Source organism: Mytilus edulis, chromosome 11 (genome assembly GCF_963676685.1).
Source record: "Mytilus edulis chromosome 11, xbMytEdul2.2, whole genome shotgun sequence".
NCBI lineage: Eukaryota > Metazoa > Mollusca > Bivalvia > Mytilida > Mytilidae > Mytilus > Mytilus edulis.
Window position 1 is genome coordinate 21553485 of NC_092354.1, and position 23463 is coordinate 21576947.

The 23463-nt window shown below is 33.8% G+C and overlaps 1 protein-coding gene across 12 annotated transcripts; it reads right to left on the reverse strand.

Annotated features, from left to right (window-relative positions):
* Positions 1–637: 637 nt before the first annotated feature.
* On the reverse strand, positions 638–23264 carry LOC139494678 (probable G-protein coupled receptor 139). 12 transcript variants are annotated; one of them, XR_011657112.1, is made up of 7 exons: positions 22857–22952; positions 13941–13956; positions 13453–13630; positions 5989–6447; positions 4738–5163; positions 944–4152; positions 638–732 (listed from the first exon to the last, which is right to left on the reverse strand). XR_011657112.1 is itself a non-coding variant. In XM_071282844.1 (6 exons), the coding sequence occupies exons 4-6, from the start codon at positions 6430–6432 to the stop codon at positions 3937–3939; spliced, it is 1086 nt and encodes a 361-aa protein (XP_071138945.1). In that variant the 5' UTR covers positions 6433–6447; positions 13453–13630; positions 13941–13956; positions 22857–22952; the 3' UTR covers positions 638–3936. The 12 variants fall into 12 exon arrangements, 7 of the variants coding, with proteins under 7 accessions (XP_071138945.1, XP_071138947.1, XP_071138943.1 ...); XR_011657114.1 differs by having other exon boundaries at positions 5989–6443; positions 22857–22938; XR_011657111.1 differs by having other exon boundaries at positions 13453–13956; positions 22857–23052.
* Between the last annotated feature and the right edge of the window lie 199 nt (positions 23265–23463).

A 23463-nucleotide genomic window follows, 5' to 3' on the forward strand; every position in this document is an offset into this window, starting at 1 on the left:
TCCTTCTTTTTTATGTCCATTTTATGTTGGTTTTTCCAGTTGATTTCTGTGTTTGGTTTTTTGTTTTTATTTCGTTTGTTTTCGATAATTTTACTTAAATTACGTTATTGAAACCAAAATTTCATATCATATATGAAGTTTCTTTTCAAACAAATTGTAGATAAAACACCGGAAATTCAGATTTTCTTGTTTTGGTTTTGTTATGTTTTAATACGCCCGTTTACGAGACATATTGTGATATACCGTTTTCTGCCGTCCGTAGTCACATCTCGACGATACCTCAAAAACACTATCACCAACTTGCAGGAAACTTTTGTGAATTGTCTAAATATATTGACATGAGCTCCCTTTTGGCTTTTATGAATTTTAGAGTTTACGTTTCGGAGTTATGTAATTTTAATTTATGAAAAAAGGTGATTTTCCAGTTTTCAGCGATGCTTTAAGAACTTATCATAAAACTTTGGTGACAGGTTTATATCTATCAAGATAACTTCCCTTTAGTTTTATGAACTTCTGATATGACACTGAGAAGGAATTGAACTTTTTTCTTTATAAGCGACTGGCGTATCATGCGCTCATGGCGCAGCTGTTTATTGCAATTGGCTTCGACTATACACAGGAATGAAACAACACATACTTATGAAATCACAAGTGCTTTATTTTTTAACAACAAAAAAAATACAACTGTATGCAATAACAAGTGATGTACATAAAATATAAGTACAGTGAAACCTGACTAAACCGAACCCTTTCGGGACAAGAGATGTTGTTCGGTTTTGGCAGGTTTTCGGTTTCATCAGGTTCACAATGCATATAATGTGATATGATTGGTCTTCAGAACAAGTTTGGATTCGACAGGTTTCCGGTTTATTCAGGGTTCGGTTTAATCAGGTTTCACTGTATTTAAATAATGGTTCAGTGGATTAACAATTGAAGGTGAAACTTAAATAGTGGTTCAATTAATGAACAATTTCTTGTGGAATATAGCATAACTATTGAAGGTAGTCTGCCTTTTTTTAAATAAATTATTCGCGCTGAACATCAGTTTGTTTTTGTAAAACGATAGGGTGCTATTGTGTTTTTTTATATACCCAATTCGATTACGTTATTCGGTATTTTTTTAAGAACCACATGCTCGGGTGGTCTTGTTGAAAGATTTAGGATGATTGTCCCCCTTGTAACATACGAGTATTTACGCCATCATTGTTTCCATGGATATTTTAGGTAGTCATGAGTAATCCCTGCTATATTTTTTTTTATGTATTAAAAAAAATATAGGGACCGAACTATAATTACAATGATCCTGTTGGTAAAATTGAAAAACATGTGTTCCACTAAAGAGTGTAAATGCTTAATGCTTCTTTTGCATATGTTCCTAATAATGTTACTAGGATAACTTAAAAGCTAAAATTACAAATTGATAGCACTTCGTGTAATTTGATCATTTATCGAAAATAAAGCATGTATTTTAGTGGTTTAGAAGCCTATATGTTTCATGGGCTGCAATTGCTCAATGTCTATCATAAGTTGTTTTTCGTTCTTGCTTGGAACATTATATATCAGGCCCCTTGTTTTGCATATTGTTAAATACAGTATAAGAACCTCGAGCTGCTTAACAATCCCATCTAAACATTTACAGACCGGGCTTTCATAACAATCTTCCTGTTTTTAAAGTATGCAAACCACGTGATACAAACACGTGTTCCAATAAACAGTATAATGCTTTACGACATGTTTATCAGATGGTATTTGGAAAAAGCCTGATTTTTAGTGGTAAGGAGCTCATGCTTCATATTCTGTTATAGTCGCTTTTTATCATACTGTGCATTCATTTATTTTCGTGTGTATCAATTTTCGTGGATTTAGAAAAACTTGCATTTTCGTGTAAATTTTATTTCGTAGTTTTTCCTATCTTTACATACAAGTCCACAAAGAAAATTAGTATCCAACGAATAATAATGACATTAAATGTATGTTTCATTATAATACGTTATTTTGATTGGCTAACTGCACATCACGTGTAATAACGAATCCGCAGTATTCATATTTGTTTTTCGTTATTTTGAACATAAATCAGACTTTTAATTTTGCTGATTGTTGAATGCTATACGTTGACCTCTAGTTGTTTTCGTATTACGTAATTTTGCCTATGTTGGGTAGATAGTTGTCTCATTCGACATCATAACTCGCTTGTTATAGGATTGTTAGAAAATGGTCTTGGAAACGGACTGTCTGAAAAAGTTTATCCGATATCTGTTTGTACAGATTATTTCAACTAAACACACAATTGTGTTTTTGTATAGACATGTAGTTCGCCTCGCACCTTTGAAAATAATAAATGTAAACTCAAAGGGTTTGATGTCGGTCCCTAGCTAAATAAATTATATCAAAAGCTTTCTGCAGACAGTCCGTTCTTTATACGAATAAAATAGACCTCTATAAATGTTTCCATTTGCTCTGGTGATGTTCAAAGACGACAAGAAACAAAACATTTTGATCAGTTAAGAATTTTCGGTACCGTCTTGGTTTTGAATTTTTTGCCAGATTTTCGGAATCCTCTGGTCTTATCTATGTAGTGTCATTAAAAATTGTGCGCACAAATCCCTACTTTTCTTATCATAGTTTGATTACATATAGTTAATAATGTAATTTTATCAAATCCTTGTTCTTTTTGGATCGTTTTGAAAGAAAAAAATGTGCCAATGTTAAATGTAAAAAGGTCCAAAGAGAATTATTTCCCGCCAAATTTTCATTTGCTTATATCTCGAAAACAAGCACGCAGACCCTTGCTTTTTTCCAGCTGCTTTGGTTACTTAATTTGTATACTAGTTTGTAAATCTTTTAAAAAGTTTGTTATTTTGAAATGAGGGTCTGAATGGATTTTACACAATCGAAAACAAATTAAGGGCGAAATATTTAAAAAAAAAAAAAAAAACAAAAAAACAAATAGGCAAAATATGAAGAATTAGAAAAGAAGATGGTAAAATATAAAGACTGTGAATAATGCAATAATGGACACATGAAAAAATTAATAATGAAGGACAAAAGAATAGAAGCAATAGTCTAAACATTAAAAAAAATACAAAAATGGAGATCCCATCCTATTCCTTATAACTGATAATGATACACTGACAACATCATTTTACATAGCATAATTATGTTTCAGATTGATCTAATTTTTGACCTTACAAATACTAGTAAATTTAATTATTGTAATAGAAGCAGACCAAATTTACTTAATCTTGTCTATATAGCGCCCTCTCGCGGTTAGTAGTGATGTGAATATAAGGGCTAGATTATTCGGGTTAAATATTTTCTCAATTTTAGGGCATTCCTATCACACTGTCTACATTTTATATGAATAAAAACACAACAAGGAGAGAATGGCAATGAGACAGCGACCTAACGACGAAACTTACAAAAATTATATATCTAAAGGTAACATACGGTCTTCAACAATATACAGAAATGAAAATATAAAAGTAGTGAAATAATTTTTAAAAGAAATAATGAAAGATCGGACTGCCAATAAAAAACCAAATTATTCCATAACGAAAAAATAATATCTAAGACTTCTTTACATCTCTCTTTTCTCTCTTTCCTGATCATATCTCAAGTTTGTCTCACCTCCGTCTCCTTTTAAGCTAAATTCTTCTAATCCTCAAATACGCGATCTACCTCCCTATTTGTTTTGAGTATTGTGAAAATTTGATAGCATATATCCTGTGAAAAATGTTACGAATTTTTACAAAAACAATACATGATACCAATTCATGAACAAATAGTCACTTTGTTTATACATGTACGACATAATTTTTCTTCCTCGTGGTACAAAAATGCGCATCATAATGAAATTAAAACAACAAGACTTGAAAAACGGTCTACGGTTTTCAAGTAAGACTGCAAGGTATATATTTATACCGTACAGGGGGAACCTCACATTGCTGAAGTTTTCGTTTCCGATCCTGATCCGCTTCTGTCTGACGAAAGGTCGCTGTGATCGCCGAAGTTAAATTGCCATCCCATAATGCTGAAGAGTTCCTTCCGGAAACGGCGTCCACTGAGGCAGTATAAGAAAAAGTTGATTGAGGAGTTGATGATCACACCCAGTTTTGCAACAGCAAAAGCCTCGTTTACAAGCTCAAAGTTTACCTAAAAAGATATGGTAGACAGGTCAATTTTAAGAGCAGTTCAAATATTTAAACTTTTTTTTAGCTTGGTGTCTAAATCATTCGTTTTTTCGGATTCAGGGGAAGAAAATTGTCATTGTAAATGATTTGGTTAATATTTGTAGTCCCGTACAATGACAATTGGGACTGTGTCCAAAGAATCAATGTTTTTTAATGACGACTTCAGACGAGCCAATCTGCAATCCTCGGTTGACTCCGCTACTCTCGTTAGATGAGGTACAGAATCGGCCGAGTTGTGACGAATGCGGGCGAGCATGATAACAGAACTTTATTCGTAATTAAATACTAGTATGCTGTTTACACAAGTGAAATCGAAAAATGTAAAATTTTATTGTTGTACTCTCAAATAAAGAAAAACAAATATCTAGGTGTATTTCGATATGGATCGAGTTGAATCGGAACTAATCGGGACGAAAAGTATGTGTTCGGGCATTATCGGGAAAAATCGACTAGGATCTTGACTAATCAATGCGAATCTAATGTGATCGGAACCTACCGTGGTGAAACAAAATAAAAGGAATGAAATATTGGGTAACTTAATACTCACCGTCTTCGGCTTCATCATGAAGAAACATTGAGTGATACACTGCAATGCTATGAGGACAAGAAAGGTGAAGGTCACTGTTAGAAGCAAGGTCGTTAACTGGTTCTCAGCCCTCTTGGTTTTCTCCTTGGCGTAGACACTTTTCCTGTCACTCATTTTAGCGCCGGTTTTCAGAACCTGTTTTATGATCATCAAATTCAAACAGAAGATTGTAACCCAGGGTACCAGAACAAGGAACATGCAGTGTACCCAGAATTCATAGCTCTGACTTCCGTGTCCTTTGCCGAATTCTGTCATTACAAACGAATCATCTGTTGCGTTACGTTCGTGAACTGGTTCGTATGTGAAGAAGTGAGGAATGTTTATGATGAAACAGAGCAAGCTTATGATTCCTATGCCAGATAACGATCTCTTGTGGTTACACATCGACTACAAATAAATCAGTTCATGATAAATTCCATTCGCTGACAACAACAAAAAACTGTCCAATTATAGCAATAATTTACATATTCTACGAATAATGAGTCAAAAATGCATAATTTTGACAACCAGATGGCCTTTTGTCAGTTGGCCAATGTTACCTATTAGTAATTAAACTATATGTGAATGGAAGGTGTAGTTTGCTTTGAAATAACGCTGCTTTTAACTTTTTGCATTCCATATTTCCAAGAAAAAAACAGAATTGCTATGGCATTTTTATCAAAACGTATAAAACAATGTTTTAATTTTGACTTTATTATTGCATAAACCATGACAGGATAAATTATATAAATCCGTGAGTTTTATGTTTTTGTTGGTTTTTTTTTTTTTTTTAATTCCTTTATTTTGGTTTTCTTTTTTCTTAATTTTACCAAATTAAAAAATATAACTTTTAAATCTAAAGGTTGAATTTCAATGAAGAACAAGGCAAAAAGGACCCGTTATCGTACTTTGTCCTCATTACACTTGAAAAAAAATGTGTAAGCCTTAAATTTTATTGGCACTGTTTTAGTAAATTGTGAGAAAGATAGAGGTCTACCAATATACATGAAATAATAAAATCCAACTGCCTACGTTTACCGCTTTTATCGCAATGTTATTGAAATACTAATCACTTATACTTTTTTGTTCGGCCTTAGTCATGAGTTTTGAGTGTGTACTAAGTTTTACGAACGTAACACTCAAAATACTACAGTTATATACGAATATTTACATTTAAAGGATATTTTATATTTTAAACAATAACACAAATGCAAGGCGTGTGCTGACACTTACTTTTGAGTAACTGATCCAACAAACTTGTATATATCTGTCCACAGTGACGCCAACGGTCATCCATATACTGATGATAATCGCCAAGTAAAATATAGGATATCCTACGTAAGAATAGAACATTCCATAAGAGTCATCTCTCTTGATATCTGGGTCCATCATTGCTAATGAGTCGGTGAAGAAGAAAAAGATAAGGACACTCATGTCCGCTGCCGCTTGTGCTATCAGGTAAGTTCCGGTTGATGACCTAAGCGACTTCCGGTTCCATATAATCATGGAGAGCATATTCCCGATTAGACCAACTACCACAAAGAAAGTACCAAAGACCACGCTGCTATACCAGTGCATCTCCTTGGCAACGCTTACCATATCTGCTGTGTTGTCCGTCTTAACCATAGCCAGTGGCGTCGTAGATATATTCATTTTGAAGGGAGATGTCCTATTCATTGTGTCTTATTCTGTCTAAAAGAAAAAGAAAATGAAAAGATAATGTCTAAATCGTGGATAATTTATTCTTAGATAGATTCATTTTGAGGAGAAATGTTCATTTAAAGTGTCTTATTTCACCTAAAATAAACATAAAATGAAAAAAAAATCTTGACAAAACCTGCTTCGTTTTTATATTACATTTCAACGCTCCAGTATTCATAATCATTTATATTTTGTTCCCCAAAGTACGCCCCTATCGAACAATCCATCCAGAAAATTCCGTCTAAACGATTGAAAGTGCCGTCGTGGATAGATTCATTTTGAGGGGAGATGTCTTATTCATGGTGTGTTATTCTACCTAGAATAGACATAAAATGAAATAAAAACATCTTTGACTTACTCTTGAGGAAAGCGTAATTATCCTTTATTAGATATGCTATACGTGTTGTACTAGATGGTGGTTTATTTGAAATATGCTTTCCCTTTTCATATCATCTTTTCTCTGCGATGACAGTTTGTATGCAGTAGTTTTGATTGGCGTATACATAATATGAGGTAATTTTGATTGGATGACAGGAAAATGTGGTAATTTTGATTGGCTGATGATAAACATTCACCATTACTTTATTATAATATATTTCATTACGTTTGTCTCAAAATATTTATTGAGGAAGTTAACTTTTTAATATTTATCTGTTTATCTTTTTCACACTGGTATGAATAACTGCAGTATCTTAAATTATTTGAGAAATGTACTTCACAACATAGGTTATACAGTGAAACCTGATAAAACCGAACCCTGAATAAACCGAACTTGTTCTGAAGACCAATCATATCACATTTTATGCATTGTGAACCTGATCAAACCGAATACCTGCCAAAACCGAACAAAATCTCGAGTCCCGAAAGGGTTCGGTTTAGTCAGGTTTCACTGTAATAGTAATATAACAGTATGGCTTGGATTAGAATATCTCAATATTCGGAAGTCAATAACCTCATCATAGATAACAGGCTGAAAAAAGTCGTTTGCCAGACGCGCGTTTCGTCTATTAAAAAAATTCGTCAGTGACGCTCGAATCAAAAAAGTTAAAATAGCCAAATAAAGTACGAACTTGAACATGTTGAAGAGCAGTGATGACCCAAAATACGTAATGGCTTTGCCAAATACAGCTTTATATATAATCTATTCCTAGGTTAGAAAATCCTAAGAATTTCAAAAAATTCAAAGTTTTATAAACAGTTAATTCTATAATAATGAACATATTATTGATATAATCATTTTCAAAACAGCGTAGACGATATCATTTCGTAAAGTAATAAAAACTTTCGTCATACTTTATTAATTCAACGGTATTTCCAAACCCAGTACAACTTGCACTTTCTCCATATTTTATCGATTTAACGGATACTAAAACCGGTGTAATATGATTTTTTTGTCATATGTAATTGATTCAAAGGTATGCCAAATCCCAACATAATTTTCACTTTCGTCATATGTTTTTGATTTAATGTTAAAAAATAAGATGTGGTATGATTGTCAATGAGACAACTCTCCACAAGAGACCAAAATAACACAGAAATCATCAAATATAGGTCACCGCACGACCTTCCACAATGAGCCAAGCCCATACCGCATAGTCAGCTATAAAAGGCCCCGAAATTACAATGTTAAACAATTCAGACGAGAAAACTAACAGCCTAATTTATGTACAAAAGTTGATAGAAAAAAAATGTAACACATAAACAAACGACAACCACTGAATTGTTCATTCAAATCAGGTATAAATTGCACTTTTGCCTTACGTAACTCATTCAACGGTATAACCAAACTCACTATAATTCTATATTGTACGAATTATACGACAAATTGAATTATCAAAATTGACAATCAGCATTGATGTCATTAGGGAATTGTCATTAAGTACCTACAGAACAACCATTATTTCTAGTTTATCCTGCACAATCACGATCACCAAGACGCTTGATGAACGTAAATAGTGCAGGGATACAGGCGACCCCCTCTATCTGGTATATGACGTCATAAAGGCGCGTATAATTGACGAGTTTTTTCCGGTGACGGATGAACTCGAAAGTGGTCTATTGATTCAACAGTATACCCATACCGGGTGTAATGTGCACTTCCGACATTTTTAATTGATTTAACACTATACATTATCACTTTTGCTATAGGACACGCTTATCGCACATCGTTGTCTTAATTGTTCTGATTGGCTTATTATATGCACCTCGTTGTCTTTATTGTCCTGATTGGCCTATCATTATTATCTGTTTTACATATAATTATGACTTATAATAAGAGCTAAAATAACATAATAAAGTGATATTTAGAAAATAAGTAGTTATTATCAGTCTTTTTTTCACAAAATCAAACTATTGACGTAAATTCGGAAATTGTTGGACAGGAAATAAAGACTCGTTATTATTCTAGTTATTTTCAATACCAAAATTAGAGGTACCAATCTTGTATTTCAGTTCCAGTTTCCGGTGCATGAAAAACATGGAGTGAAAAAAAATCCATTTTTTTCTGATGTTTTTCTCTGGACTAAATTTTTTCTGTTTGATTAAAAGTTTATTTTTTATTTAAAAAAATCTTGCATCTTTTGTGGTATAACACGCAAGTTAAGTGCAAGGATATCGTGTTTACTGGATGTGGTGCGGCCTTAGAAAAAAAAATTGACTTCAGGGTAACTTAACTTTATTCTTCTTTTATTTTTTTTTATTTTCCAAGATCAGCTGTTTTGAATGTAAGCCTATGGAGCAGTCAAGTACAAGACTGCAGCCTACAGCACACATGGGAAAGAAATCATAATTCAAATTTGGAAGAAGATTGACATACACAAAAACGAGACAGATTAAAAAAAACAAATATTAAAGTCTCTAGTAGAATAAACCAGACTATAACAATTGGAGGATTCTTAAAAATAGTTTTGAGCATTGTTTTATGATTCTTTCGATGATTCACAGTAATTGTAATATTTAGTCTGTTATTTTTATTTTATTTTTTAATATGAAAAAGAAGATGTGGTATGATTGCCAATGAAACAACACTCCACAAGAGATCAAATGACAAAGAAATTAACAACTATAGGTTACCGTACGGCCTTCAGCAATAAGCAAAACCCATACCGTATAGTCAGCCAGAAGGTCCCGAAATGAAAAATGTAAAATAACTCAAACTTGAAAACTAACGACCTAATTCATGTACAAAAAATGAACGATTTTAAGCATGTTTGACAGTACTTTTTTCCACAAAGATTTTTAAATACCTACAAAAAAATCTAAAACACATTGTATTTATTTAGAAAGTCATTTCTAGGACGAAGAGCTACCTTGTAAGCTTAGGGTCATTGATACACCACTATTTCCAAGTATATATAGTGAAACCTGATTAAACCGAACCCTGAATAAACCGGAAACCTGTCTAATCCAAACTTGTTCTGAAGACCAATCATATCACATTTTATGCATTGTGAACCTAGTGAAATCGAATACCTGCCAAAACCGAACAAAATCTCAAGTCCCGAAAGTCAGGTCAGGTTTCACTGTATTGTATATTTTTCAAAGAGAGAGGCGAAAAATAACAAAACGACATTCAATATAAAAAAGAAGATGTGGTATGATTGCCAATGAGACAACTATCCATAAAAGACCAAAATGACACAGACATTAAAACAACTATAGGTCACCGTACGGCCTTCAACAATGAGCAAAGCCCATACCGCATAGTCAGCTATAAAAGGCCCCGATAAGACAATGTAAAACAATTCAAACGAGAAAACTAACGGCCTTATTTATGTAAAAAAATGAACGAAAATCAAATATGTAACACATAAACAAAACTTATTAGTCGAAAATAAACTGAAAACGCCTTGGCTAAAAAGGTGAAAGATAAACAGTAAACAAAACACAACAAAGAGAAAAGAAAAACCTGCAATGCATTAAATGAAATTGTAAATTTGAAATCGTATGGTTTATTTTTTAATTTTTTTTTCAAATCTTTTTGTCAACAGGTCAAAGTAAATATTTTGGCAAACTGTTCGGTACCCCTTATATTTGCACATTTTTGCAAATATCAAATAAATAAAATATAAATTATTTACGATGTTAAATTATGCTGATTTGGGGACATTTCATTTATAATTTGTTACGATGTTTTATTCATATGAATTACAACGTTTTATTAAAACTTATTTTGATACGAATCAGATTTGGGACAACTTAAAAAAACAGACAAATTCTATGTGCTAATTAAACACATCTTAAAAGAGGTTCAAGTCAACCCATATCTAGGACTCAAAATATCAAAAGACCTGAAATGGAGTATCCACATAACCAACATTAGCAAGAAAACCCACGCCACCTTAGACTCCCTTAGGAGGAACTTAAGGAATGTTTCAGAAGCATGCAAAACCGCTAACATATCCATCGTAAGATCAACAATGGAATATGGCACAACCACCTGGAACCAATATGAAAGGAGATATTGACAAATAAGAACAAATACAAAACAGAGGCATGAAAGGGAAATGCAGAAATCGTGAAACAGGACCCATAACCAACATGAGACGTTAGCTAGAAATTTAGACGCTAAAAAGAAGACCCAGCCTCCGTCTGGTCCTGATATACAAGGTGGTTGAGGGTCTTGTGCCGACTCTACAAACTATCAAATTTGTCATTCCTGCAAGGACCGAATAGAACAATCAAAGCCAAAACATTTGCTTATCATGACGTTTTGGTCACAGGCGCTTGGGTATATGATACAGATTTTTTTTTTTTTTTTTTTTTTTTAATGATTAAAATATTCAATTTTCTATATTTATAATACATATCTATCACTTCTGTGCATGTCTCACCTAGTTTCGAGTGATTTAAACGACCCAAAGAAAATACCCAATTTTACTATCCATACTAAGAGAGAAAATACCCAATTTTACTATCCATACTAAGAGAGAAAATACCCAATTTTACTATCCATACTAAGAAACATTTCTTAGTATGGATAGTAAAATTGGGTATTTTCTCTGGGTCGTTTAAATCACTCGAAACTAGGTGAGAGAAAATACCCAATTTTACTATCCATACTAAGAAACATTTCTTAGTATGGATAATAGTAAAATTGGGTATTTTCTCTGGGTCGTTTAAATCACTCGAAACTAGGTGAGACATGCACAGAAGTGATAGATATGTATTATAAATATAAAAAATTGAATATTTTAATCATAAAAAAAAAATAAAAAAATCTGTATCATATACCCAAGCGCCTGTGGTTTTGGTGTTCACTTTTGAAAATATTACCCAGGATGCATTAGATTCTGAAACGGCACGTAATAAACAACATAAGAGGGCGTAAAGAGCTACTTATTCATTGCGTTTTATTCATACTTGTTTGTGATATTTTCATATTTACAAGACAGTATTTATAACATTTAATTGATATTTATTTTTTTTGACATTTTCTGTATACTGATTCACGTCATTTTATGAATAAGCGGTGGACCACTTCTATGATTAAATTAACATTTCCGGTGGGAAGTATGGGAGTGTTATCGCTACATTTATATCTAAATAAATGTCTCGCTATTACTTCCGGCCTGGGTCAATAATAGGGTGTTCATCGGAAGGTGAAAAGGTAGCGTGCTAGTCGGACAGTTATAAAGTGAAGTGTGCATCTGGTCATAATTTTTTAGAGGAGATATGTCTTCTTAATTCAATTTGATTTGCGTCAAGACAACTTTTTACCAAACCAATTCACCGTTTAGGAAGAAAACACACTCACAAATAGAACACTCATGTATGATCTAAACTTGAAAATGCATACAGTTGTATGCCAATTTCCAATAAAAAAATGTTTATCGTCTTTATAAGAAGAACTATTTACTTTGCAGTTACACAAGAATCACGCTAATTGAACGTGACTAAAAGATATTTCAAAGTACAACATGATCAAAAGCAAAAAAAAACATTTGATTGAAAAAATCTTTGCATTGTCCATTGTCTTTATGATTTAAACATGTTAAACTAATTTATTTTTGTTATAGATGTCTATCAAAGATGCAATCTAATTAAAAACCGATCGCGACATATCAGAAACAGGAGCGATGAGAGATCGGTTTTTAATTAGATTGTCAAAGATGTATAGCCGTTTCGCACTGACGCTTCTTTAAGAAATCAACCAATCTTTAGAAAAACATACAAAATTATAATCAGCATCACATAAAAGATAAACAAACTTAAGTTTATAAATAAACAAGAATGTGTCCTCAGTACACGAATGCCCCACTCGCACTATAATTTTCTATGTTCAGTGGACCGTGAAATTGGGGTAAACCCTCTAATTTGGCATTAAAATTAAAAATATCATATCATAGGGAACATGTATACTAAGTTTGAAGTCGATTGGACTTCAACATCATCAAAAACTACCTTGACCAAAAACTTTAACCTGAAGCGGGACAGACGGACGAACGAACGAACGGACGAACGAACGAACGGACGCACAGACCAGAAAACATAATGCCCCTCTACTATCGTAGGTGGGGCATAAAAAAAATCTTTTTTATGTTTTAAAAAGATGTTGGACAACATAAGCACTAAAATAAACTATAGAATAAATATATAAATTCTTAAAAGGAAAAAGTCTCACAATAATTATTGAAATACACCATGCCTTAAGAGTTCCCTATCTTCATTGTTAACGCTCGTTTCATTGAGGATCATCTTAATAATACTATCCTATTTCATAGCGGATTAATTTCATTATCTATGTAAAAATTTCGATTTGTTTTGTCAAGTGCTTTATTAAGTATTAAAAACCAAAGATTTGATCAAAGATCCGATACTACTCCTCAAATTCAAACAAATACATGATCATGATGATGGATTAACCATACTATTAACGTGTGAAAAACTTAACAAACTAACAAAAAAATTGTCGGGGAATAAAGAGATAATATTTTCCAGGTGAAGACTAGTTTATGATAAAAAGATTTTAAAAATTTAGATACAAAATCAACTTACGTTGAAATCAAGTTCTCAAAATGTTAATGATTTCCCCCTTCACACCGGAGATCTCTCTACTCTGGCAGTTAAAATCGTTCTCCTTTCCAGCTCTGAAGGATTTCTCCCTTTACACACAATATCTTTCCAATATCTACACTGGCAGTTGAAATCTACCTTATCCTTGTTATAATTTCCCCTTTTATTTGAATACAATCAATGATAATTGCATAGATTTTAAGTAGTCTAAGTAGAAAACATTCAGCCATCATTTGATTCGCGAACGTTGATTGGTTGAAAAATAAGGATGTTGTGTTCTGATTGGTCAATGTAAGATAAAAGGATGATATATTCCGGAAAGGATTGCAAAAGTATTACTTTAAGTATTGTTCATAATTTTGTTTATTTATTAATTTTTATATAGCCTATGTTTAAGGATTGTTCAATTGTTGAAATTTGTTTACTATTTTCTTTCCAAAATTTGTCTTTTCATTTTTGAAGCAACATACCTCAACCTGAGCATACCTACAATATAACAAATTAATTTATACATTAACTAGTAAAGGATCTGATTTTTTTTTAATTTCATTTTTTATTTACTTCATCTTCAAATGACTACATTTCTTCTTGGTTTGCGTTCGAAGTTGAAGCGTGATAAAATTCATGGTTTTATGAGGAATCTGATGAATTATGAGTAATACTTTAACAGAAGCGCACACCAAAGCGTTGTGATTGGCCTACAAAGTAAAAAAAAAAAAGGCAAATTCAACTAACGATGTGACATAATTTTCATTTTGGTGTTTTTATGAAATTACCCACAATCCTTTAGATACTGAAACGGCGAATTACGTCAGGCTAGTGGCGGCACAGAATTTTCAAAAAGGTTGTAGGACTAGGGTGTCTCATCGAAAACATCGATTAAAATTGGTTAATCCTAGAGTAAAAATGATGAAAATATATCAAACTTAAACTGTCGGCCACATGGAAGTCCCATTAAATATCCCTTGTAACATACGAATAACTGAGTTATCCATATTGTCTTATATCTCCCAGATCCAGGAAGATAAAGGAGGGTAGCCAGTCTTTTTTAGTTGCTACATAAATGTTTGATGGCGGGTTCTGTCCCTTGTAACATACGGGTAACTGAGTTACCCATATTGTCTTATATCTCCCAGATTCAGGAAGATAAAGGAGGGAAGCCAGTCTTTTTTAGTTGCTATGTAAATGTTTGATGGCGGGTTCTGTCACTTGTAATATACGGATAACTGAGTTACCCATATTGTCTTATATCTCCCAGATCCAGGAAGATAAAGGAGGGGAGCCAGTCTTTTTTAGTTGCTACATAAATGTTTGATGGCGGGTTCTGTCCCTTGTAACATACGGATAACTGAGTTACCCATATTGTCTTATATCTCCCAGATCCAGGAAGATAAAGGAGGTGAGCCAGTCTTTTTTAGTTGCTACATAAATGTTTGATGGCGGGTTCTGTCCCTTGTAACATACGGGTAACTGAGTTACCCATATTGTCTTATATCTCCCAGATTCAGGAAGATAAAGGAGGGGAGCCAGTCTTTTTAAGTTGCTATGTAAATGTTTGATGGCGGGTTCTGTCCCTTGTAATATACGGATAACTGAGTTACCCATATTGTCTTATATCTCCCAGATTCAGGAAGATAAAGGAGGGGAGCCAGTCTTTTTTAGTTGATATATAAATGTTTGATGGCGGGTTCTGTCCCTTGTAACATACGGATAACTGAGTTACCCATATTGTCTTATGTCTCCCAGATCCAGGAAGATAAAGGAGGGGAGCCAGTCTTTTTTAGTTGTTATATAAATGTTTGATGGCGGGTTCTGTCCCTTGTAACATACGGATAACTGAGTTACCCATATTGTCTTATATCTCCCAGATTCAGGAAGATAAAGGAGGGGAGCCAGTCTTTTTTAGTTGATATATAAATGTTTGATGGCGGGTTATGTCCCTTGTAACATACGGATAACTGAGTTACCTATATTGTCTTATATCTCCCAGATCCAGGAAGATAAAGGAGGGGAGCCAGTCTTTTTTAGTTGCTATGTAAATGTTTGATGGCGGGTTCTGTCCCTTGTAACATACGGATAACTGAGTTACCCATATTGTCTTTTTTCTCCCAGATCCAGGAAGATAAAGGAGGGGAGCCAGTCTTTTTTAGTTGATATATAAATGTTTGATGGCGGGTTATGTCCCTTGTAACATACGGATAACTGAGTTACCTATATTGTCTTATATCTCCCAGATCCAGGAAGATAAAGGAGGGGAGCCAGTCTTTTTTAGTTGCTACATAAATGTTAATGCATGGAAAAGGGTCTGAATGGGGTGTTTCATTTCTGTATTTTTCAAATTTCTAGGTCATTTTTCTTTATTCTGTATATGTTCTCTACTCTATTCTCTATTCCTAATTGTTTGACACGTGTTCTTCTTATTTGTCTGCACATTTATCCGGCCCATTATTCTCTATTCTGAGATCCCTATGCAGATCCTCATACAATGTTTGCACATTTATCCAGCCCATTATTCTCTATTCTGAGATCCCTATTCAGATCCTCATACAATGTTTGCACATTTATCCAGCCCATTATTCTCTATTCTGAGATCCCTATTCAGATCCTCATACAATGAATATGCAAAGGGTTTCACACTATAGAGTATATATATGCAATGAGAAGCGAACAAAATTTGGAAAAAATTCTCACATGGCAATATATAAAATGTTTTGATGGAAAGAGATAGAATTAGGGCCGTTCTAAATACTTGGTCTTCAGATGTTACATGACGCCTAAGGGAGTTAACATTCGGCAATCCTCGGTAGAATCCGCTACTCTCTGAATCGGCCGAGTTGAGACGAATGAGGGAGTTAACTCTTTAAAAATCAGCTGAACGTTGTAATCAAGGCGAAATCAAGCTTCTTAATGATCAAAATGAGTGTTTGTCAAACTGCTATATATCAAATGAAAATATTCCTGTAAACTGTGTGGTTCAGACTAATTTATTAAGAGAGAGAGAGAGAGAGAGAGAGAGAGAGAGAGAGAGAGAGAGAGAGAGAGAGAGAGAGAGAGAGAGAGAGAGAGAGAGAGAGAGAGAGAGAGAGAGATTAATTAAAAGTAAAATCTTTTTGAACCAAATATAGTTAGTCAAGAGTTGAAATAGATTAAAATTTCAAAATAGCTATAACTATTGCGTCTCAGAACGTACAAAGACGTTAAAAACTTATACAAAATTCACGTGTTTTTTTGCGTCCATCAGTTATATACTTTAGTTTACTGATAATATACATAAATAGATAGGATAAATTATCAAAACTCACAACTTTAGCGAGTCACGAAATCATCATTTTGCACATTTAACGCTTGTATTTACACCATCATCTCCGCCGTTTATCACATAATTTGACAGATGTTCAAGTTATTTAAAGGTCTTTACGACGATATTTGGACTACAGGTTTGTTTACGATTTTGTGTGTTCTTTTTTAATTCACTCTTTAAGCAATAAAATAAAATTTAACCAGGGACTATTCAAGTGACGTGAAATACGTATTACTTTGAAAATAACGAAACCCTAAAATCAAAAATCAAAATTTTAATGAATTATGAAAATGTTAGTTTTAAACGGCGAATTTATCTTTGCGTTCCTTCATCATAATATATTTGCCAAAAAGTAAGAGAAATAATTTGCACCACTTAACATGAAGGGAGATAACTCGTACTTATCACCTTTGGTAAAACAGAAACCTGGTCAGAGCACAATTATCTCGTTGTCTCAATTGTTCTGATTGGCTTATTATATGCACCTCGTCTTAATTGTCCTGATTGGTCAGGTTGATGTTTGGTTTGTAAGAGAGTATCATTCTCCGAGGGTTTTCACTTGTATCCTGTGACACAATGAATAGATTAATTGCACTAAAACTTAATTTACACCATCATAATCAGTCATGCAGGCAGTATAACTTATGCAGTTCTATTGCGGCCATCAAGCGCCAGATTTTGACTTCTTAAAGTTTTATTTTCGTATGTTTCGCATGAATTGGTTTTTTTCCAGAAACACCTGACACGTCAGTTTTGTTTTCTTACACAATGATTCAGAGGACAACGATTGAAACTTTGATGTCGTAAAACCCAAAGTCGCGTTTCAGCGAGATCTTACGTTAATATCAATATGTCTATGAATTTTAATAAGCTTACAAGTTATTGGAGCGTTAACTTTTATTTGTCTACCTATTTTGAATGCATAAAACTACACGAAAAGATGTGTCAATGCTTTTGATATTAAGACAACTTCCGGAATTATTTTTGATACTATAATTCATGATTATTTGTTTTCTCAAGCAATACGGGCTTTGTTTATCAACGTTTGATTTAATCTGAGAAAGGAAGAATTTACGGAAAGCTTATCGTTACATTTTTCCGTTATTGGTTTTGAAACAGACGATTTTTTTGGTTTGCGATATGCATACCAATGAACTTGGAAAATGACTTCTTATGACAATGTCATGTTTATAGGATGTAAGTCAGCAATTTACATGTATCAATGTTTTGTTGGTTTTAACGTCCCGTGGCGTATACTGGGGCGGATCCAAACATTTTAAAAAGGGGGGGGGGGGGGGGGTCCTAACCCAGGACAAAGTGGGGGTTCCAATTACATGTCCCCATTCAAATGCATTGATCGTCCAAAAAAAGGGGGTTCCAACCCCCGGAACACCCCCCACCCCCCTCTGGATCCGCGCCTGGTATATGTGATGAAAAAACTGTTTCAAATTAACCACGCCGCAAATAATTATTTTCATACAAATCAAACGGTATATGGTGGGTGGGTCTCACTCGTGGGTCTGATTGGGGTCTAAGCGTGACACGGGAAATTACAAAAAAATGACAATTGCTTACGTGCATATTGTAAGCGGGATACGGGAATCTGACAAAACAGTAAGCGGGATCCAGGATCAGAACCCCCTCATTGGGATGAAAGCGTGATCCGGGATTTGACCGATTTTAAGTAAGCACGACACGTGAAAGTCAAATAATTTTGTGTGACAACGGGAAACAAAGTCGGACGGGACATGTAAAAGTACAAGCGCTATTATAGCATTACATTGATAAGACGTATACAGGATTCTTAAAAACAACAAGTGGGATCAGACCCCTCTATTTTGAGACAATCCTATATAAGACTGACATAAACGTATGACAATAATGATACGTAATAATTTTAAGTATAAATAAGAGTTACATGTATATCAACAGTTTTATACTGTATGATATGTTTCTCCTAAAGTCGTCTTATTGTAGTGTTGGATTGGTATCGTATTGACGCGTACCCAAAATGACAATAACGTTACGTCATTGGTTGAATTTCGATTATTTTAACGTTTTTAACCAATCACAACGTTTTGGTGTACGATTTTGAAAATATTACTAAGAATACATTAATTCTGAAACGCCGAATAGGGTGGTTCTCTCTAGGTATGTGAATCACCCTTGTAGCAGCCAAACAGATAAAGGACAAGTGGAACCAATGCCTCGTTATATATATATATATATATATATATATATATATACCAGCATACGGACTTTACTTAACTTTTTCATATATATATATATATGCTATTTTAGTGTCTTGTGTATATTTCGGAGTTAAGTATGACGTCCATTATCACTGAACTAGTATACATATTTGTTTAGGGGCTAGCTTAAGGACGCCTTCGGGTGCGGGATTTTCTCGCTGCATTGAAGACCCATTGTGGCCTTCGGCTGTTGTCTGCTCTATGGTCGGGTTGTTGTTTCTTTGACACATTCCCCATTTCCGTTCTCAATTTTATTTACTAGTACTTACTGTTTAAAAGAATTTTCGAGATATATAAAACTATTGAGCGCATTAATTCTGAATTTTTAATGCAAAAATCTGGACAAGTAAATTTGGTCTCAAATTGGGTTACAGATAATTCTCTTTTACCAAAAGTTTCATTTCATCAGATTTGGTTGTGAGGTAAGGTAAGTAAACAATGACTTCAAAACCACTATTGCTTTGTCAGGGCAATCTCCCATACAGACAGAGTTATCGTCCTGACAGAGTTATCGTCCTTTCAAAGGACGATAACTCTGTCTGTATGGGAGATTGTTGTCAGGGAAGGGCTACTTTTACTATGTTCTAATTTTGAGCAGTGGCGGATCCAGGGGGGGGGGGGGGTTCCGGGGGTGCGCACCCCCCTTTATGTTTGCCGATCAATGCATTTGTATCGGGACATATGTTTTGCACCCCCCCCCTTTTGCCCTGGGTGCCCTGGGTTAGCACCCCCCCTTTCGAAAATTCCTGCATCCGCCCCTGTTTTGAGTGGGTGAATTGGTAGTCTGACAGCTAAATAGATTCCTAGCTGTCTTTGGACATGCATTACCATCAGGTGTTGGGTTTTAATTAGTATATCATTCCCTTTCATGGAAGCCTAGAAAACTTTGAAAAATATTTTCTTTGTGTAATGATTGTTGTAATAAATCAAGCTATCGGCAAACAGGAAGTGGCTTCAGGGTAGATGTAAAAGTTACTTACATGCTTTACATCTCAATATTATCAAGGTTAAGTCCAAATATTGAATAATTTCTTTCATAAATTTCGCATGTAAAATACCTTTGTGAGCTTACAATACCCCCCCCCCCCTTTTTTCGCCCATTTCTCGGACGGAGCTATGGACAGACGGAATGACACCCGGACATTATACTCAACTTTATTGCGTGGCTAATAGGGAGAAGTGGTATGATGGTCATTTTCTCGCTGGGTTGTAGACCTATTGGTGGCCTTCGGCTGTTTTCTGCTCTTTAGTCCGTATGCATTAAACTACTTCAGTTAAGATTTGTTCCGAACGGACGGATTTTCTACATGCGCAACGATAAATTAGTACTACGATTAGATTTCTTAATTTTGTCGATTTTATGCATATCAGCCTAGATAGTAATATAAAGGACGAAGACGCTTCATTCGTCGCAACTCGGCCGATTCCGTACCCTCATCTAAGGAGAGCAGCGGATTCTACCGATGATTGCCGAATGGAAGACGCTTATAACTATAGGTCACCAACGGTCGTCAACAATGAGCAAAATTACAAAACTACGATTTGTAATACAAATTTGATTACCAAATTCAGACAGGATATATTTCTATATTAAATATAGAAATATATCCTGTCTGAACATCTGACAAAATTTTACTAAAGCAAATTGTCACGAAAGTCAACATCCTCTTCGGAAGATATCTTTCGGAAGCTGCCTTGTAGATTTTGTTGTGATAATACAATTAAATTTAATGATCAATTTGGTTTGACTTTTATGAGAGACAATGAAAAGTGGATGCTTTTATCATGACAAAATCGTGCCGCAATATGCTTGATTTTAAAATCTAATGACTAAACATAGTTTTTGAATAGAAAAATCTTTAACATATGTTTTAATAAGACTTTTTGTTTAGAAATAATTATGAATACGAACTAGTATAAAGCAGATTATATTACAATATCAATTATTGGTATCGATGTTAGGATATGTATACTGAGACGGTAACAAGACATTTCGGCACCCATACAAATCGGCACCCAAGTCCAAGAAATTTCGACATCTATTTTGGACATTTCGGGATTCGGACATTTCTGGACTAAGACAATTCGTCACCTCATTTTTTTATAAAATATATTTATTAAGAAAAATTAAGAAATTGTTGCAGTAATTTTAGAAGACCTATTGGTGGCCTTTGGCTGTTCTCTGCTTTTTGGTCTGGTTGTTGTCTCTTTGATATATTCCCTATTCCCATTTTTTAGAACTATAACTTTAATTGGTGATTGTTGATTGCTTAACGTCCAGTGTCCAATATCTCATGCATGTTCAGGACATTTATTACTTCGAAATTTTAAAACTATTTTAGTACTAACATTTCACAGTACTAGATGTATACTTCCGGTTGTGAGTAACATGCAGTTTAGGGAGCAACTATTTAACTTTAAGGCGGGTTACGGTTTTTTATTCTGAGTCAGATTTTTTTTTTGCGCTGATTTAGTCAAAAGGTATGGGGAAAATCTGGATTCAGAAATTTTTTTTGTCATCAGCTTGACAACAATATTTTTTCCCCATCAAATTGGGGATCAGAACAATTTTTTTTTAAACAAAAACATAACACCCCTTTTTTTAAGTTAAATGGTCGTTCCCTTAAAACTTTTAATGTATAAAGCATTCAAGGTACAAACATTATTTTGTACTCGTCTAGTTCATTTAAAATCAAGTTACACTCTAAGTAAAGTATATCAAATCTAGTAGAAATGAAGTACTTTGTATTTGAATGTACTTTTATAGCACTACACTACGAAACAAAAGCAGGTCATTGACTTAAAATTTATAGTACTATAACTGTAAAGTTATGAACAAAATTATACAATCATTTTAAAGTAGTAGATCCGTCGTGATTATATCATTATAAAAAGATGCTGTATGATAGACAATGTCCGACCGTACAAGACCCGTATGTGTTGTCAAGGTCGTTAAACAACCCTCGTTGTTGCCTGCAGATTGACAATGAGAACTCCCCACCAGAGACTTGTGGACGTAGAAGTAAACAACTATTTGGCGGCACAGTGAGGCCTTCAACAATGAGCAAAACGCATTCCACATAGTAAGCTATATTATCATACAGGACATTTTTAGTACTCTGACGTAAAATCGAGTATAAAACAAGAAAATGTGCTAATGAAATAAAAATATTTAAAAAACATGTTAATTGAAAAAGGTCCTTTAAAAATTACAGAATCAAACGCTAGACTGAAAACTATGGTCATATGTCTGACTTAGTTCAGACATTTTCCAATCAAAATGGCGGGTTAAAGATTATTTTAGAGCTACGTAAACCTCCAACTTGCATTGTGTATGCCAGTTGATTGTAGTTCCGTTAAATTGACAAAAAATTGTGAACAAACCCATACAAACACAATTAGTAAGCTTGGCAATAGTTGGGGAGCTTCCATTTGATTTTAGTGGGGGTGGGGGGGGGGGGGGGTGGGGGGGCTAAAAGTCAGGATAAACTAAACAAAATGATATATGTGAATTAAGAAAAAAAAAAGGCAGGACTAAATAGATTGAAAATTAGAAAACAGGACAGAAATTACAACTAAAAAAGGCAGGACAACATTTTCCATCATACCTCCGAACCCCTAAAATCAAATGGTTACTCCCATATGATTCAGAAACCAATATTGTGTTAACACGCATAATAACTTAATTAAAACACAACAATTAAACGAGCTATCCCCAAGGACTGCAAACAAATCTTAACAAAGACGCAAATATATATTTTTTTCATAATTGAGAGTAATACATAATAAATTATATTACAATATTTTAGATGTGTAAAATATATTATACATACTGTTCTAGAGCTGAGAAGAGAAAGCAAATATCAAAGGATTCCACGTTCGTTGAGATAAATATACCCTTTTCACTTGCATCTGTAAAACGTAATAATATTTCTAAAAGAAATTGGGGCTTTTAATAGTTTTAAGTAGAATACGTAATTGTCATTTGATATCTAGTCCGTCTTTTCTAAAAATAAACTAACAACTTGTGACCAAATACGAAACTACGATTTCTTAATTGATTGATGAAAAGGGGATTTCCGCATAATTATGTTTCATCATCATGGAGCCCATTCCATCGGAAGTATTATCCTAGTTTAAGTAGATTCATTCATAATAAATTAAAAATAAAAATAAAACGTAGATTTTGTTATGATTAGACAATAACATTTAATGATCAGTTTGTTTTGCGTTTTATATTTAAGACGTATTTTTGCCACAGCGAATGCTTTTATCAAAATACAAATTTTGACCATCGATAAAATTTTATAATCATGGCACAATCGATATTTTGATCATGACACAATCAATACTTTTATCATGAAACGATTGTGATCTTCTTTCTGACCAATCGATACTTTTATCCTGACACTATCGAAAGTTTTAAAATGACACTATCGA

Excerpts from the sequence above, each read along its gene's own strand:
- LOC139494678 (XM_071282841.1), bottom strand. The coding sequence starts at position 6,432 with ATGAATAGGACATCTCCCTTCAAAATGAATATATCTACGACGCCACTG. Across the intron at positions 5,164-5,988 it reads GTTGGATCAGTTACTCAAAA|TCGATGTGTAACCACAAGAG; the intron begins GTAAGTGTCAGC and ends ATTTATTTGTAG. Across the intron at positions 4,153-4,737 it reads TCATGATGAAGCCGAAGACG|GTAAACTTTGAGCTTGTAAA; the intron begins GTGAGTATTAAG and ends ATATCTTTTTAG.